Raw genomic sequence first — 15,319 nt, 5'->3', positions numbered from 1 at the left:
CAAATGGTTCAAAGAGATGACAAATCTTTTACAAAATACACTTCAATGACTAAAACAAACTTTTATAGCAAGTTCTTGAGCTTTTAACTACGAGCATTAACGGTTTGGACGACAAAGAAATAAACGGATAGGAAACTGCTATTATAACATTCCGTATTTCAATAATAAACTTTAAAATAAAATTAAACTAGCATACAGTTACAGAACTGCTTAAAAATAAAAATTCCATATTTAACGTCAACACAAATGAAGACATTGATTACAGTAGCGTTTCCCAGATGCCGGGTCGTGATCCAACACTGGAAACCGAAAGCAAAACACTGGGCGGCAGACAAATTTAACGAAATAACTAACCTTACACTAATGTGAAAGTCAATAGATGACGTTCAGATTTGCTAAGTTAAATGTCTTCATGGATGGATGACACGTGGTATTGAAACTTATCACTTACCAATTCAGAATTTTGTTGCTATTTTTGTGTTATCTGCGGCACTACCCAAACTTGATTGGGCTTGACTGGAGTTCTGCATCAGACCCAACCAATGTTTTTATATGAGACTGATGACACGGACTAGACTAGACTAGAAAGAGCCTAGAGTGGAAAAACTTTGCTGGGGTCTACTGCCCTATTCTAGTTAACTTTTCGCGGCGCCACAGCCCTCTTAGTGATCATTTGTTAAATATTAGTTCAGATGCTGCGTACATTTTGGTACTTATTTACTATTAATTATAATATTATATCACATCTCACTTATCAGTGGATAAAATGGTTCATAAAAAGCGAACAAAACTATGCCAGTTGTAATCGACAGACAATCAAATGATGTCCAGACAGAAGAAAAATATTGTCAATGACACTAAAGCGTTAAGTGACATTCAACCAAGCACGAGTTCTAAGAAAGATTCCAACAAGCGGCCACACGAGGTGTTATCCATTACACATACAAAAAAGAAGAAACTAACCTGAATTCAACAGTAATCTCATGATTGTATAAAATTTGCTTTGATGAAAGGTTCTGAAGGAAAACTAATGCGTGTTATTTGTTATACGGTCTTATCAAAATCAGGCCATGAGACTTCCAAATTTGAAAATGGCACTTGGAATTAAAACTTCCAAAATACAGTAAGAAATCGATATATTTCTTCAAATCAAATTCGTATGGTAAACTTCTGTTATAGATGTATATCGCAAAAGGTAAGAAGCATGGATTAAGAAAGCATATTCTAAATGAAGTCGTCATTTCCATTTCTGGGAATATCGTGAAGTGAAATGGCAAACAGTGCTGCCATCTGTTAATAAAAAATTGCATTCGGAATTTAATAAAATATAACCTCGAGATGAACAGCATTGATGAGTGGTGATCGGATAGCTAGTTATACATGAGGAGTTATTAAAATAAACTTTGTCAAAAAAAAGTGTCATTTCAGTACAAACTTGACGAACTGAGTAAGGATACTTATTACTGCATTTCGAAAACAAGAATGTAATTTTATCATTCTTATGCAATATTGCGCCAACAAAATACTCGTAGGACTTCCATTACGATGCAAAGTGCACTGTAAAAAATTTTGTAACGGAAAAGCAAGATATTAAATGAAATGATAAAATCTACTCTATAAATATCAATAAAGTAGACCTTTGCAGTAAAAAGGACCATTTTTTTACATATTCGACTGACAGAACGTAGATTTAGTGTGTGAGTGAGGTTTTTGGCGCAAAACCAAAGATGATTATAACGCGCCAAACACAAGGTGGGATGATCAAAATTGATGAAATTAAAATACAATAAATAAAAACAGGTGGACAAATGTACCAAATCCAGAGGATGAAGTCATATAAAAACAAGGTAAATGCTCACGTTAAAATCCAAGACACAATCTTCAAAACAAATTACATTAGGTAGTAAAAGCCAGTCTCCTTTAAATAATAAAATAAATTACGATTAGCTTCTCTTCCGATTACACGGTCGAGAGGTAAGTCACAGCTATTAAAATATTTCTGACGAAGACTATTAAAACATGGACATTCAATTAAAATATGACGGACAGATAAACAAACATTACAATTAAAACAAACAGGCTCATTTTCAGCTTCCAAAAGGTTGTTATGTGTCACTCTAGTGTGACCAATTCTGAGGCGAGTCAAAAGAATTTCCTCCTTACGATTTCTAGTAACGTCCCAATGCTCAATTCTAGGCTTTACACTTCTCAACTTGTTGTGAAGCTGAACGTCCCAAATTTGCTGCCATTTTTCTTTTCGGATCTTCCCCTTGATGACACAGCAGATATCTCTAAAAGGGATAAGGCGACTGGACAGTTCAACAGCAGATTTTGCTGCGGTATCTGCAAGCTCGTTTCCTTTTATTCCCGCATGCCCGGGAATGAACGTAGATTTAGTTATTGCACTTTGAAAATCAGGATGCAATTTCATTTTCTGTGCAATATAACGCCAGGAAAGCAAATACTTCTATTATGACTCAAAATGCACGATAAAAAAATTGTATAACGAAAAGTAATGTATTGTGATAAAAAAAAGTAACATAAATGAAACATGAGATGAATGAAACGTTAAATGAAGTGATAAAACTTACTCTATAAATTTCAACAAGAAAATACGTGTACTATTCCAACGCTATTTACGGTTTTTCAGTGTGCTGATCAATTTTCGTAGGAAAATATTGGGTGTTACCATTCGAAAGTTTCGAAATCTTTTCACTGTTACTGTAACTGTGAAAGCTCTATTGCCTTAAATCGAGCACATACTTTCAAATCTGAAATTTAATTTTGATTGTTTGAGTGAATAGGTCGCTAGGGGTTCATATATCATATATATATGTGATTCGAAAACAGAATGCCAGTACTAGAGCGATGTGCGTTTTAGAATCCGCCTACGTAAATGTCAGCCCACAGTACTGTTTGTTCTGAAATCTCGGGTAGTGGGCCTTCTGTTGAGAGACCCTCAAAAGCAAAATTTCATGACATCGGAAGAGTTTTTATAAGTTATTATTTAGTTACAGAAAAAATGTCCAAATTATTCACTTTGTCAAAAATGCCCACTTTTGTAAGAATAATAACTTTTTTCGATTCACGTATGAAAACTCCTCTTCAAAAAAAAAAAGTTCAAGCTCCGAGTGCATACATAGGAGTTACTGATGAGAGTCTTGAAAACACACTGGTGGGAAAAATTAAAGGAACAACTACAAAGACTCACGTAATTTGAACGATTTTGCACCTAAGAACATGGAAGTTGCACCAAGATCTTTATTTTGTCATGCCGGACTTGCTGAATGCTAAATTCCCTATTTCTGCAAAAAATAAAATAAAATAAAATAAAATAATAATAATAAATAAAATAAAATTAAAAAAATAACAAGAATAAAAGAAATGCGATACAAAGATGTATAAGGAAAATTTACTATCACAAGTTATTAGAGATATACAGAAAAAAAAATTAATATGTGTGTGGTTCCTCCTTAGCGATTTGCATGCTTTTCAACGATTTCCATGCTGTGCATTAGATTCTTAATTAAAATAACAAGAATAAAAGAAATGCGATACAAAGATGTATAAGGAAAATTTACTATCACAAGTTATTAGAGATATACAGAAAAAAAATTAATATGTGTGTGGTTCCTCCTTAGCGATTTGCATGCTTTTCAACGATTTCCATGCTGTGCATTAGATTCTTCAGGAATTTCTGTGGTAACAAGGGTATTTGTGATAAACAGCACATTAGAGCTATACGAGAGAGCTAAGTGAGGGCTGCAGTGATGCAAATGTGTCCCACACATGCTCTACACGATTTTAATCTTGAGCATATGTTGGCTATTCAATCTTCCAGATTCGTTTGCTTCCAAGACAATCGGTCACTTGTGCAGCGCTAAAGGAACGAGAATTTTTGTTCGTTAAAAGGACGTTATTACCAATTCACCCCTAAAAATCTTGACATAAGAATCAAGAATCTCATCGCATATTTCAGCATTCCTAATTGCACTGGTAAAAAAAATGTGTAGATCAGTGCTCATTCAAAATGATGCCCGTCCATACCATGAATCTACCACTTTATACCTTTCACGAATCTTTTTAAACTTACCATGCATTTTTTGCTCCTTCCAGATTGTAACACGTCTGGAATCACTATCCAAACAAAAATAAGGTAAATCATTAAAGTGAATTTAATTACAATTAAAAAGATAAAAGTTTGCTGTAAGTGTATTCTACAAATACTACATACTATTTGTTTACAATGCTGAAGCTGCTGTTTGATAATGCGACAGCTTATGAGGTATTTTCTCCCTCCTTTCCTTATGGTGTTGTAAAGTCGTTAGGTTATTTGGAAGCAGGAGACATGAAAAATGAGCAATGCCCTCGCAGGGACTCGAACTAAGAACCTCTCGAATACGCGCCGAGTGTGCTGACCACTACACCAGGACGGCACGCTTGGGAGAAATACCTTATAACATAACTGGAAGCAAGCTTGATTCGCATTCGGGAAGTCCAGCGTTCGAATCCAGGCGAGGGCATGTCTCCAGAATGATTTGTCACATCTCAGCATCAAAAAGCCTAATAACTCTGCAAGCTAATTCATTTAGAAGCTGAAACCCATGGCAGCGCTTTCTCTCAGTTTCCTTCTACTAAGCACCAAGGTATTAAAACACAATAAGAAGTGTAAGGGACAAGAAAAATATGCAACTCTTTCCATTTTCAACATCTGCAAGTAAATTATTCATATAGTTATAATCAAATATGTTGTTATGAGAATAAAGGAAAAGCTTCAGAAATCAAAGACATTTTAAGAGACTGAGCATTATATTATTTAATAAATAAGTATTTACAAAGCTTAGACAATAATTTACAAACAGCAATATTAACATTTTGAAATTGCACTCTGGTACACATCAACATATATACAATTTAACATTTTAAAAATTTTAGTTTCTTCATGGCACAGATCAGTGGGTTATGAATTAAATAATTAAACCCCACATATCAAAACAAACAGTCTAATATATTACAGCATGATTGGAAATAATATAAAGCACAAGTTTAGTCTGAAAATACTATACTTGAAACACACAGAGAGGATGCTATAGATGTACAATAGTATAATGGACAGCATAATATCATAACATGATTTCTGCCAATGTTTTTGACAGAATTATGAAAAGTATAATTTTTAACATTTTTAAAAGCTGTTTTAACACCAAATCACAACTACCTCATTATTTTTGCTACATTTTTGACACAAAATATTATGGTTAAATTTAATATAATATGAATACTTTTGAGCAAAATCCATTCTCAGATTTCAGCAAAACTTTCTTAAACAACACTCAGTTTCGGAAATTATTTTATACAACTAAAAAGGAAAAAAAAAAAGTTTTTAAATATTTTCATAAAAAATTAATATCTCCTTTTGAATTTGATTTTATACTTAAAATGCTACTAAAACTTCAAAACTTTTCAAAGAATATTTAAAAACTAAATTTTTTTCAGCTAATGAATGTAAGAAATACATCAAAGAATTTCAGTACACAGTCGTACAAAACGAAATAGAAAACACTTAACCACACTTGACAAATACCAATTTTAATATTTCATATAATATACATAGATATAAATAACATTCTTATAAAGGGTTTTCTCCATCTCCTGAATTATTTTATATAACTACTGCAGTCAATGGCAGTTTTTATTCCCTTTATTTCTGCAGGATTCACTTTAACTTTTGTAAGTTTGCTCTCTTATGAGTACATCATTCATGGAAAAAGTCACAACTGTATTAAGTACTTAAATTATTCAAGCTGCAAAGTTTTTTCTCCGTGTAAATGTGAACCATTATTTTACTACATATCCTCAATTAGCAAGCAATGAAATTTGATCTTGCAGTGAGGTATCAAATTCAAATAAAATACCTAAGAATTATACATTATGAAAAATTTGCCATATATTTGAAAACTATTGCTATTATTACCATGATTTATATGATTGTAAATATTAAATAATTAAAAGCTATTATAATAAGGGGCACACAATTTCCTCTTATAACTGCTCCATAGACTGAAACAAACAATAAAGTTATCAATTATTATTTTAAAAACACAAAATTTTAATAACACATTTTGTTGACAATCCAAACAATCTATGCAGTTATTATCCAAAAAACATAAAATTCTGCTAAAATTTACTTATACATATGTATACATAGAATTAAGCACAAATGATAAGCAACTTTCTGAAGCCTAATGCATAAATATGTTTAATAACCTAAAAGGAATTATATTTTCTAGTACACATGAGCTACAAATTACTTTGAACTTTTTGAATCAAGTCCTAAATAACTGTACAGCAATGCATGAAATCTGCTGTTGTAGCAAACTAAAAATAATAGCAGATAATATAACTTGTCATTGCACACTGCTTACTTTACCATGAGAAAAATATTTTGATATAACTGAATTAAGAAGAAATATTAGTTTTGACATAGACAAACATAAATTGTTCAATAATACCACACACTGCTGACAAAACTACGAATGTTTTCTGAGTCAAAATAAAAACAAACTTTCTTAAATTCATAATGTACTAAAATTATTTGAATTTAGTCTACTTTTACCACAGCTTACTATGTAACCAAGACTAAATAATATTGTGAAAATATGATGTATTAACAACAAAACAAATTCAACTTATTAAACAACTTTTATCCCTTGCACCATTTTGTTCATATATTTTATTACTGTTGAAAGTGTACATTTAATAATACTTCATAAAAAGTACTGACATGGATATACTCATGGCTATAAATAAAAAATACTAATCTACAATGTTAGCAAAAATAATGCTTGCATATCCTGGAGAACTACAATAGGCTCCCGATTATGTAGGGTAATACTGGGAATGTTACACAGTTAATGCAAAATCAAATCAAGTTGAAGGCATTTACCGATATTATAACTACTAGAAAAATACTGCAATGAAGTTACCTTAAGTTAGGGATTCTCAACCGGTGGTACGCAAGAGAAAAATAGGTGGTATGCAAAAAAAAAAGCAAAGTATTTTTAACTATTAAATTCAAAAATTAAAACCCCAACATCCCGATTGAGTTTTTTTCTCTAACACTCTAAATTTATGTGATCTGAGCTTTGTTCAAGAAAGGTGGTGGCAGTAGTACTTTGTAGCGGTGGTACTAAAAGGTATTCAAATTTTATTTAGATGGTACGCGTTAGTCAAAAGGTTGAGAACCACTGCCTTAAGTGTTTTTAAACAGTTTAATCTGGAGAATAAGTTTAGTTACAAAAATTAAATCAACACTCAAAGTGAAAAGAACACACTATAAATAATGGAGTAATAATCATGATTATAAATAAAGATATTAAGCCATAAATATCATTGAAGTACAATATTTATAAGATAACTTTAATAAGATCATCGAGTTCAAATTCATCTAAAATAGGAAGTTAAAGTTTTAGAGTTTTCCTTTTTTAATATGGGTGAACTTATTTCGCGAAGCATCATATTATCGTTTAGCAGACTGTTATCTTGCCTATCTGAATAATTGTGAAAGTAATGAAGGATAAAGCAAAATTATTTGAAATAGTATCACTGATCACCACAAAAAATGTTCGACACAGAAACAAACAAAGGCAAAAATCATGTGCATATGTTGCATTATTTTCACAAAAATTAAAGGAACAGCAGCAGTGAAAAGAGTTTCATTGTCAGAGTGGTGCACCTTCTTGCTTGTTTTTATTTATATTACTCTTGTATTGTAGGAATCAATGTTAAATATAAAATTAAGGCCGTATATTTAATTTATTGTTAACTCCCAAATATTAGATCATCATCTATTATCACTACTATTATTCCAGATATTCTACTTTTCTGTTTTGTATTTTTTATAAACTGTTTTCTTTTACTCTGATGATTCGTGATAGAAATTTTTCCATTGTTCAAGAAGAAACAAACTTTTTTAATGGGAGTCCAATTAATCTGTAACCTAATTAGTTTGTCTCTGGTTAGTTGGGAATCTATGGGAAAATTCTCCAGAATGAAGAAGAAAAGAAAAAAGTAAGAGAAGTTTGAATGCTTTATTATTAAACTATGAGAAATCGTTTTGCTTTTCTTTAAAAATTAAGTCTTAAAAATATATCATTAAATTCTGGCACACATAAACGCAGAAAAATTTATTTTACAAAAGACTTGGCAGTTAATATGGTTTAACTTTTCCTTTGTAAATATATTTAATAGTAGTTATGCAGAAAATATTTTTAAATTCAGTAACAATCAATTACTAGAAGGTAATATTTGTACAAGAAAAACAAAAATTTTAACATAAAATTATTCCTTCCAATCCAAGCATTATGTGATCGGAATTTGAAAAAAAAAATAAATTGTAATTAAAATTGAGATAGAATTAAACAAGTGTGATAAGATTAAAAATACAGTAAACTGGATATCACATGGTTAAGAAAGTTTAAAACTAAAGTAAAAATGTTTCTGTAACTGTGACTATTGATACAACAAACTTTAAAAGTGATATTTTATATAAAAACTATAACACTTGCACAGCATTTTTATTATACCCAACCAAGAAAGATGCACGAAATCATACTAAATTCACATTGAATTGAAATGATAATTTTGTAAATGGCACAAATTGAAAATATTATTTCATATATTAAATTATCAATAAATGCATATAAAATAATATTTCTTCATATAAAACTTACTAACATGAAATATACAATATGCAAAAAAAATATTCACACCATAAATCCAACAATTATCAATATTTACAATATTTAACAATGAATAATCTATAAAAAATATATATAAAAAGAATCCAAAACATATTATAGTATGTCTATAATTACACTTCAAATAAATATATTGCAAATGGGATACAATATATATAAAGAAGCATAAGTAAGTTATCGTTTCTGAAATAAAGAACTCTCTGATTAATAACATTAACACATCTCTAAAAACTAAAGTATCTGAAATGGTATATCAGCACTTTTATAAACAGGCAGTATTTTACACAGTTGCATTATTATACTCACTTAAAATGCAAATAATATTTATAATAAAAATACTTTAGATTGTTATGGTGCTACATTTAGTACATGTAAGACATTAATGGCATTTTACCAGATTTTTAAAAATAATTAATTTTGATTTAAAACAACAAAAAATATCAAACAGTTAAATGTTCGATATTTTTGTTCAGCTTATTCAGGGTACAAAAGCACTGATAATGACAGAACTAAAATGAATGCAATTTACAAGTTAATAAATACATAGAATTTTAATGCTCATTAATAAATATACATAAAATGCTTACTAAAAATTTTTAAATAGATAAAACAAGTTGAAAATATGAAACAAAAAATTAATTTATTGATGATGAAGAGAAAAAAATTTAAACAATGTCCCATTATGAATACTGACAGATGAATTCTGGAAATGGCATACACATATACCACATAAAAAAAAATATATACCTCTTACCCCTTTCTATGTAACTTATAATGTTGCAGTGAGAAATAACTGTACTTGTCAATTAAAAGACCAGAAAAAGCTATCGAGGTATGTGGCTTGGAGTATATGTGATAATTATGTTCCTCGATAGTTTTATTTTTCTCTGCTGTAAAACAGCCACAAGTATGATGAGATTAATGAGTGTAAATAAGGAAAGTAACTGCCTTTGATTATTCAATAATGAAAATTTAATAAATTCTACACCTAAAAACATATTATACAATACAGCAAAACATGTTTTTAGGAATTGAAAAGAAAGGCAGTCCACGTCAAATTAGCATATCAATTATGATAGAAAAACAAAGTTCACTGCTTACGACCACTGACTGACTGTCAAACAAATTGTCTAAATCCAGCAGCAACACACTGATAGAGAAGGTCATTTAACCCTTTATGGATACGATTTTCTGTTTAAATTTTCTCAATAACATTTTGAGATAAGATTTTGCATTTTCAATATAATCATCTGTTACTATTTTGTTTTTATTGGAATGCAGAATAAGAGATTTATTTTAGCAATGACTCTTAAAACTGATAGATAGCATGAAGACTACAAAGGCACTCGATGGACACGTTCTGAATTTCGAGGAAAAATATTAATATCAACAAACTGTAAAGCGGTATAAAAATTGAAGTTATTAGATTTCAAAGAAAGATATTTTTAACATATGAAATCTAAAAGGGCAAAAATGTCTAGTTGAAAATAAAAATGAAAAAATGGCTACAAAACTGCATCCTAAGACTGTACAAACTCAAGTAAATATCAAGAAGTGAAGTCTCTGATCCTGAAAAAAAAATCCACAGACTCAAAAATCCATTGCATCAGAGCTGAGAACATCTTCTGGAATTGTAAGAAAAATTATTTATACAGATTTGATGTTAAACAGATACTTAAACCAAAAATTTCATCTGCTTTTGGCAAAGCATATTACAGAAAGAAAACAATTTGTAGAAAATTATACAAAACATGCGTAGCTCCTGATAAATGGAAATTTGTAGTAACACTTGATGAAGCATGAGTACATTTAAATGACTGTTTTAATTTTAAAAAAATCAGTTTTCTGTTGCTCAACAGATGGATCATATGAAATGGCTTCGTCAATGTATGCAAATATTCTCAACAGACTTCTTTGACAGTTGTAGGATTTTGTTGCAACAGTGAATTAAAGCTAAAAAACTCTAAAAAAAAAAAAAAAAAAAAAAAAAAAAGCAATTAATTCGCTGTATTATCAGCAAAATATTTTAGAATCAATTTTTGAGGGGCAAATTTCAACCTTATTTGGAAAAGACATCAATAAATTTGAGCTCATAGGCAAAGCCCCTAGTCATGTGTTTAAGTCAAAAGTCAACTGCCGCTAATTTAGCAAAAGAAAGAGAAATAGGAATAAAATGTAGTCATTAACAGAATACCTGTAAAATCACCTGACGTTTTGCTTATGGACTTCTGCACTTTCAGTTTGTTAAAATCAGCTTTAGGAAAACGGCTTCCAAGAACAATGAAAGGACTTTGAAAAACCATTCAAGAAAAGTATGATAAAATTAACACAACAGTGCTAAGAAAAAGGTATACTTTTGTAGAAAATTTGAGCCAGAGCTAAGAATCAAGGCAATCGGCAGAAGCATACCGTTGCAAAAAATACACCCTCTATATATAAAAATTAATTAGCGAAACTGTTTCCATAAAGTGGAAATGACTTGTGTGGACCTGTAGACGTCCATTGTAACAACCTCCAGCCTTTTATAACAAACTGTATACAATATGAATACAAGTTGGATCTTTGATGTCCTGTCAATAGTTCACATGTTCTGAGCTGAGCCCATTATGTTGCTGCTAACATGCATTTTAAACACAGAGCCATTATTCATATTTTGGATGAACAAATACTCCTTATTAATAACTCAGCTGCAGATAAATTTCAAAATGATAAATGTAAAGTGCACTGCGCTTGACAAATCACTAACTACACACAAGCTTTTGCAAGTTTCACAAGCCTTCTTAGGAGCTCTAACATATTCCCTGGCTAATGAAGTCCTCAAACTTTAGTCCCGTAGAAAATCTACTGAAACCACTCAGAACCAAGAAATAGAGAGAAAAATCTACTGAGACCAAATCTATCGAGACCCCTGTAAATCAAGAAGGGCAGGAAACGCTGAAGGAATTTAACCAAATTCTCGGATTTCTTACAAGCAGAATGGCTAAGAAACACAGACTTGTAAAACCCATAGCATGATGTCGTTCATTTCAAAGTAAAGCCATTAAATAGCAGTTACTATTTACAACAGGGTTCCAATTCTTTTGCCCAGTGAGCATAATGAGCATAATTCAAAATATTTGAACATTCTCTAACTCAAACTACAAGCGCCTAATTTCAAATATGCTTTTGTTAATCAATATGCAATGTGTAAATCAGGAAAAGTACCTTGAAAAAGCAAAACAAAACTGCAAATCCCCCCACCTCAAATGTTTTAAAGTAATCCAGTACACCTAAGTAATAAGATATTTTACAGCAGTGAATTAATTGAAAGAAATATTTAAGAAAATATACATAAATATTTGAAACTGTTCGATGTTTTTTACCACAGAAGTTTTATATTTTTTGAAAAAATATGAAAAACAATGTGCACTTAAATATTTTTAATAATAAACATGTTATAAAAGGGTTTTGACACAGGTCTGAATCTATAGGACATAGCATGTCTTGATAATGATGCTGATTTTACTTAACTATTATCTACTGAACATCAGAATGAAAAGAAAATCATATAATTATCATAAGAATACACTGCATGGATGTCTAATATTATTAATATTACAATTACATTAAATCAAAAGATTTTCTTCACTTTTATATGAATGACTATAACAGAATTTTTTTTTAATACGTGTGATTCCTGATTTATGCCATTTCAGCTACATATTTTTTGGCTTCACAATGGTGTGAAAATCATCTTTTCTATATAAGCTGTACCTTGCATTTTGCATTTTGTTCTGTTTGGGGGGGGCAGGAAATATCAGGCATTATAACACACATAAAAGCACATGAGTAAAGGCACTAACCAGCAGATACAAAGAAATAAAACATGATATCTTTTTATGATTGCCTCATCATCAACAAAATCAATATTCCAGTGTGCCTTTCATCAGCTAATCTGAATCTCTAAATATAAAAGTGAAACTGATGATCTCATTTCCTAAAATAGCAAATGTTTACATAAAACCATGTTTGAAACATTTCTTAGGCTCGATATGCTTCCAGCTCTGCATATTAATGACAAACATGCAAGCAAACTATAATCATCACTTTTCAATTTCAGCACATTACTCAGTAAATTACAGGAGGGAATCGACATAAGCATTACTATAATACAAATTTTTGTATTACATAATTTAAGCATATTATATGTGTTAAATGGCAAATATAAGTCTTTTGAGCATATCAAGGCAAACTTAATTAAATTATGATACTCTGCAGGCTATATATATTAAATGAAAAGTAGATTTCTTGGGATGTAACCCATTCGTAAGTCAAAAAAGCCCATTCGTAATTCACTAGCTATTTTGTACTTATATTACTATTATTTTATTGAAATGTTTTGCATTTTCAGCATGTTTATTAAAACTATGTTGTCACATAATGAGTTTTCTATAATGTAATTACAACATTTAGTATAGAAGGAAACTACTGTTTTATGGAATGAATAATAAGCTGCAAATACTGAGTATAATAAATTCAAAATTTAAATATTTCATGCAACAGAAATAAAATTATTGGATCTTAAAAATAATTTATCTCAGGAAATTCACATTCAAATATGCACTACTAGAAATTACACGCATATATACATAAAAACGCACACTGATCCATATATTTGTACTTTCCACTGCTTCTGATGAAAAAAATAACGTCTTTAATTTTCTTGAAATGAACTGGTACATATTTTTCCTAACATGTCAAAAAATTCAGAAATAGAAAATCTTGCAAATCATTCATTTACAAGAAATAAAATGTATTTCAGAAACAACAAATCCATTCAGATTAATAGCAAGAAGTAAAATGGAATACTACATATTATATTTCAGTTACCAATTCAATATAATAATACTCCGTTTACATTTTCGTGACCAGATGATATGATTATTAAAAAAGGTAATTACACGTCAATGTTCTGATCTTTTATAAGCATTTACTTATTGTTAACCAGTGCAGCTTTTGAAACAAGAACACTCTTTGTATGCACTGCATTAGTTATATACACAAAATTTAACAAATTTATATGTTTCATTTTACACAAATTTTTGCCAAGTTGGTTGAGTTTTTATCTCCTTGTGTTTGGGTTTAGGACTTACTTTCCCCTGTATACTTGTACCAGAAGCTGAAACTGGTTTGTCCTGACCTGCAGACAACCAATCTGAACGTCCCGACGACTGAGAACCACTCGCAAAATTTCTTTGAAATAAAGGTGACTTACTCAAGCCATAATCATCTAACAAGTCTTTCTCAACATCAGATAAATGATCTGTTCCAATGAAGAAAGTGGAAGCTGAAGGTTTTGTTTTGGGTGGCAGCGCAGGTTTTACTTCTGGTACATTTACATTTTCAAAGTTGGTAAATGCATAGTTTTTGGAATTTCCCTTAATTACAGGATTGGATACATTTGTAGGTACTGTTTGTTTTGGAATCATTAAATTTGGCTGTACAACTCTTGGCGAGTAATATGGAGGGAAGAAATTCACAGGCTGATTACTCATTGGATGAGCTGAACAAGAAGTTAAAGACTGTATTGTGTTTTTGAGCTCTGTGACTCTAGAATCACTTGTAGCTGTAGGTGCTAAGAATGATAGCAGATCTGTATCTTTCACACTGCTCTCCTTTAATGGGTCAAAAAGAGAAATTTCATCAATTGAGTCTAACTGTATAAGAGGTTCTTCCACAGATGCATTTTCAGTAGGAAAATCATTCTTAGGCTCAACACTTGGTTTAGAGGATTTAATGTTCCGTTTTGATCTTGGAGGAGGAATAGGAGAAGGCATAAACATATTTGAATCACAAAAAGAATCGGCAAAACCTAGAGTTACCTGTTAAAAAGAATAGTATCAATATATGATCATTATAAAAAATAAAAGCCAGTCATCACAGTAACAGAGATTACAAAATTATAAAATTTATTCCCTGAGCTGTTATTTTGTGTCTGGAAGTTTAGTTGGTTTATAATGGTAAAGCACTCAAGAACTACATGGTTATAGGGAAAGATGACACGGTGGAGACAGGTTTAAATACATGTCAAAGATCTGCAAAACAGAGAACATTCATATAAACAAATTTATCACTAGGAATCAAAACCAAAAGCATCAATTAAAAACATATTTTTCTGTTGAGATGTTGCGAAGCATTCTGTTTCCATGTACTATCACAGCTTGATTCAAATAAAAATTGAAACATACATGACATTATGTAGCTTGTATTAACATGTTACACACTTTGTTTCATGTACTGTCCCATTCTTCTTGCCATGTTTCTTCAAATTCTTCCCTAACAAAACTTCTGATGATTCTCTCTGAAAAGGTAGCAGTAATAATGATACCTTTCAAATGAGTTGCAGATTTTACAAATAAATCAATCACTTCATTGCCACAAATCCCAGAATGACCATATATCCAGAATAGTTTTATATCAGTTATTTCCTGTACTGATGGAAAAATATTTTTAACCACCAAAATACTACACATTCTATTTGTAAAAGATGGTAGAGCTTGAAAAACACTTCAACTGTCAAT

General features: G+C 30.5%; 1 protein-coding gene across 1 annotated transcript in view; it reads right to left on the bottom strand.

The window, feature by feature from the left end:
- Positions 1 to 4,792: 4,792 nt before the first annotated feature.
- LOC118196848 (DENN domain-containing protein 1B-like) overlaps positions 4,793 to 15,319 on the bottom strand; it is an 81,613-nt gene continuing 71,086 nt past the window's right edge. Inside the window, exon 22 of the mRNA XM_035368331.2 lies at positions 4,793 to 14,620. Coding sequence (XP_035224222.1) covers positions 13,829 to 14,620 — 792 coding nt within the window. The 3' untranslated portion in view covers positions 4,793 to 13,828. The remainder of the gene's footprint in view (positions 14,621 to 15,319) is intronic.

The sequence above is a fragment of the Stegodyphus dumicola genome, chromosome 9 (genome assembly GCF_044657685.1).
Source record: "Stegodyphus dumicola isolate Sdum_Otavi_A_Nest chromosome 9, ASM4465768v1".
In the NCBI taxonomy this organism is placed as follows: domain Eukaryota; kingdom Metazoa; phylum Arthropoda; class Arachnida; order Araneae; family Eresidae; genus Stegodyphus; species Stegodyphus dumicola.
This window is presented reverse-complemented; position numbering and strand designations above follow the sequence as displayed.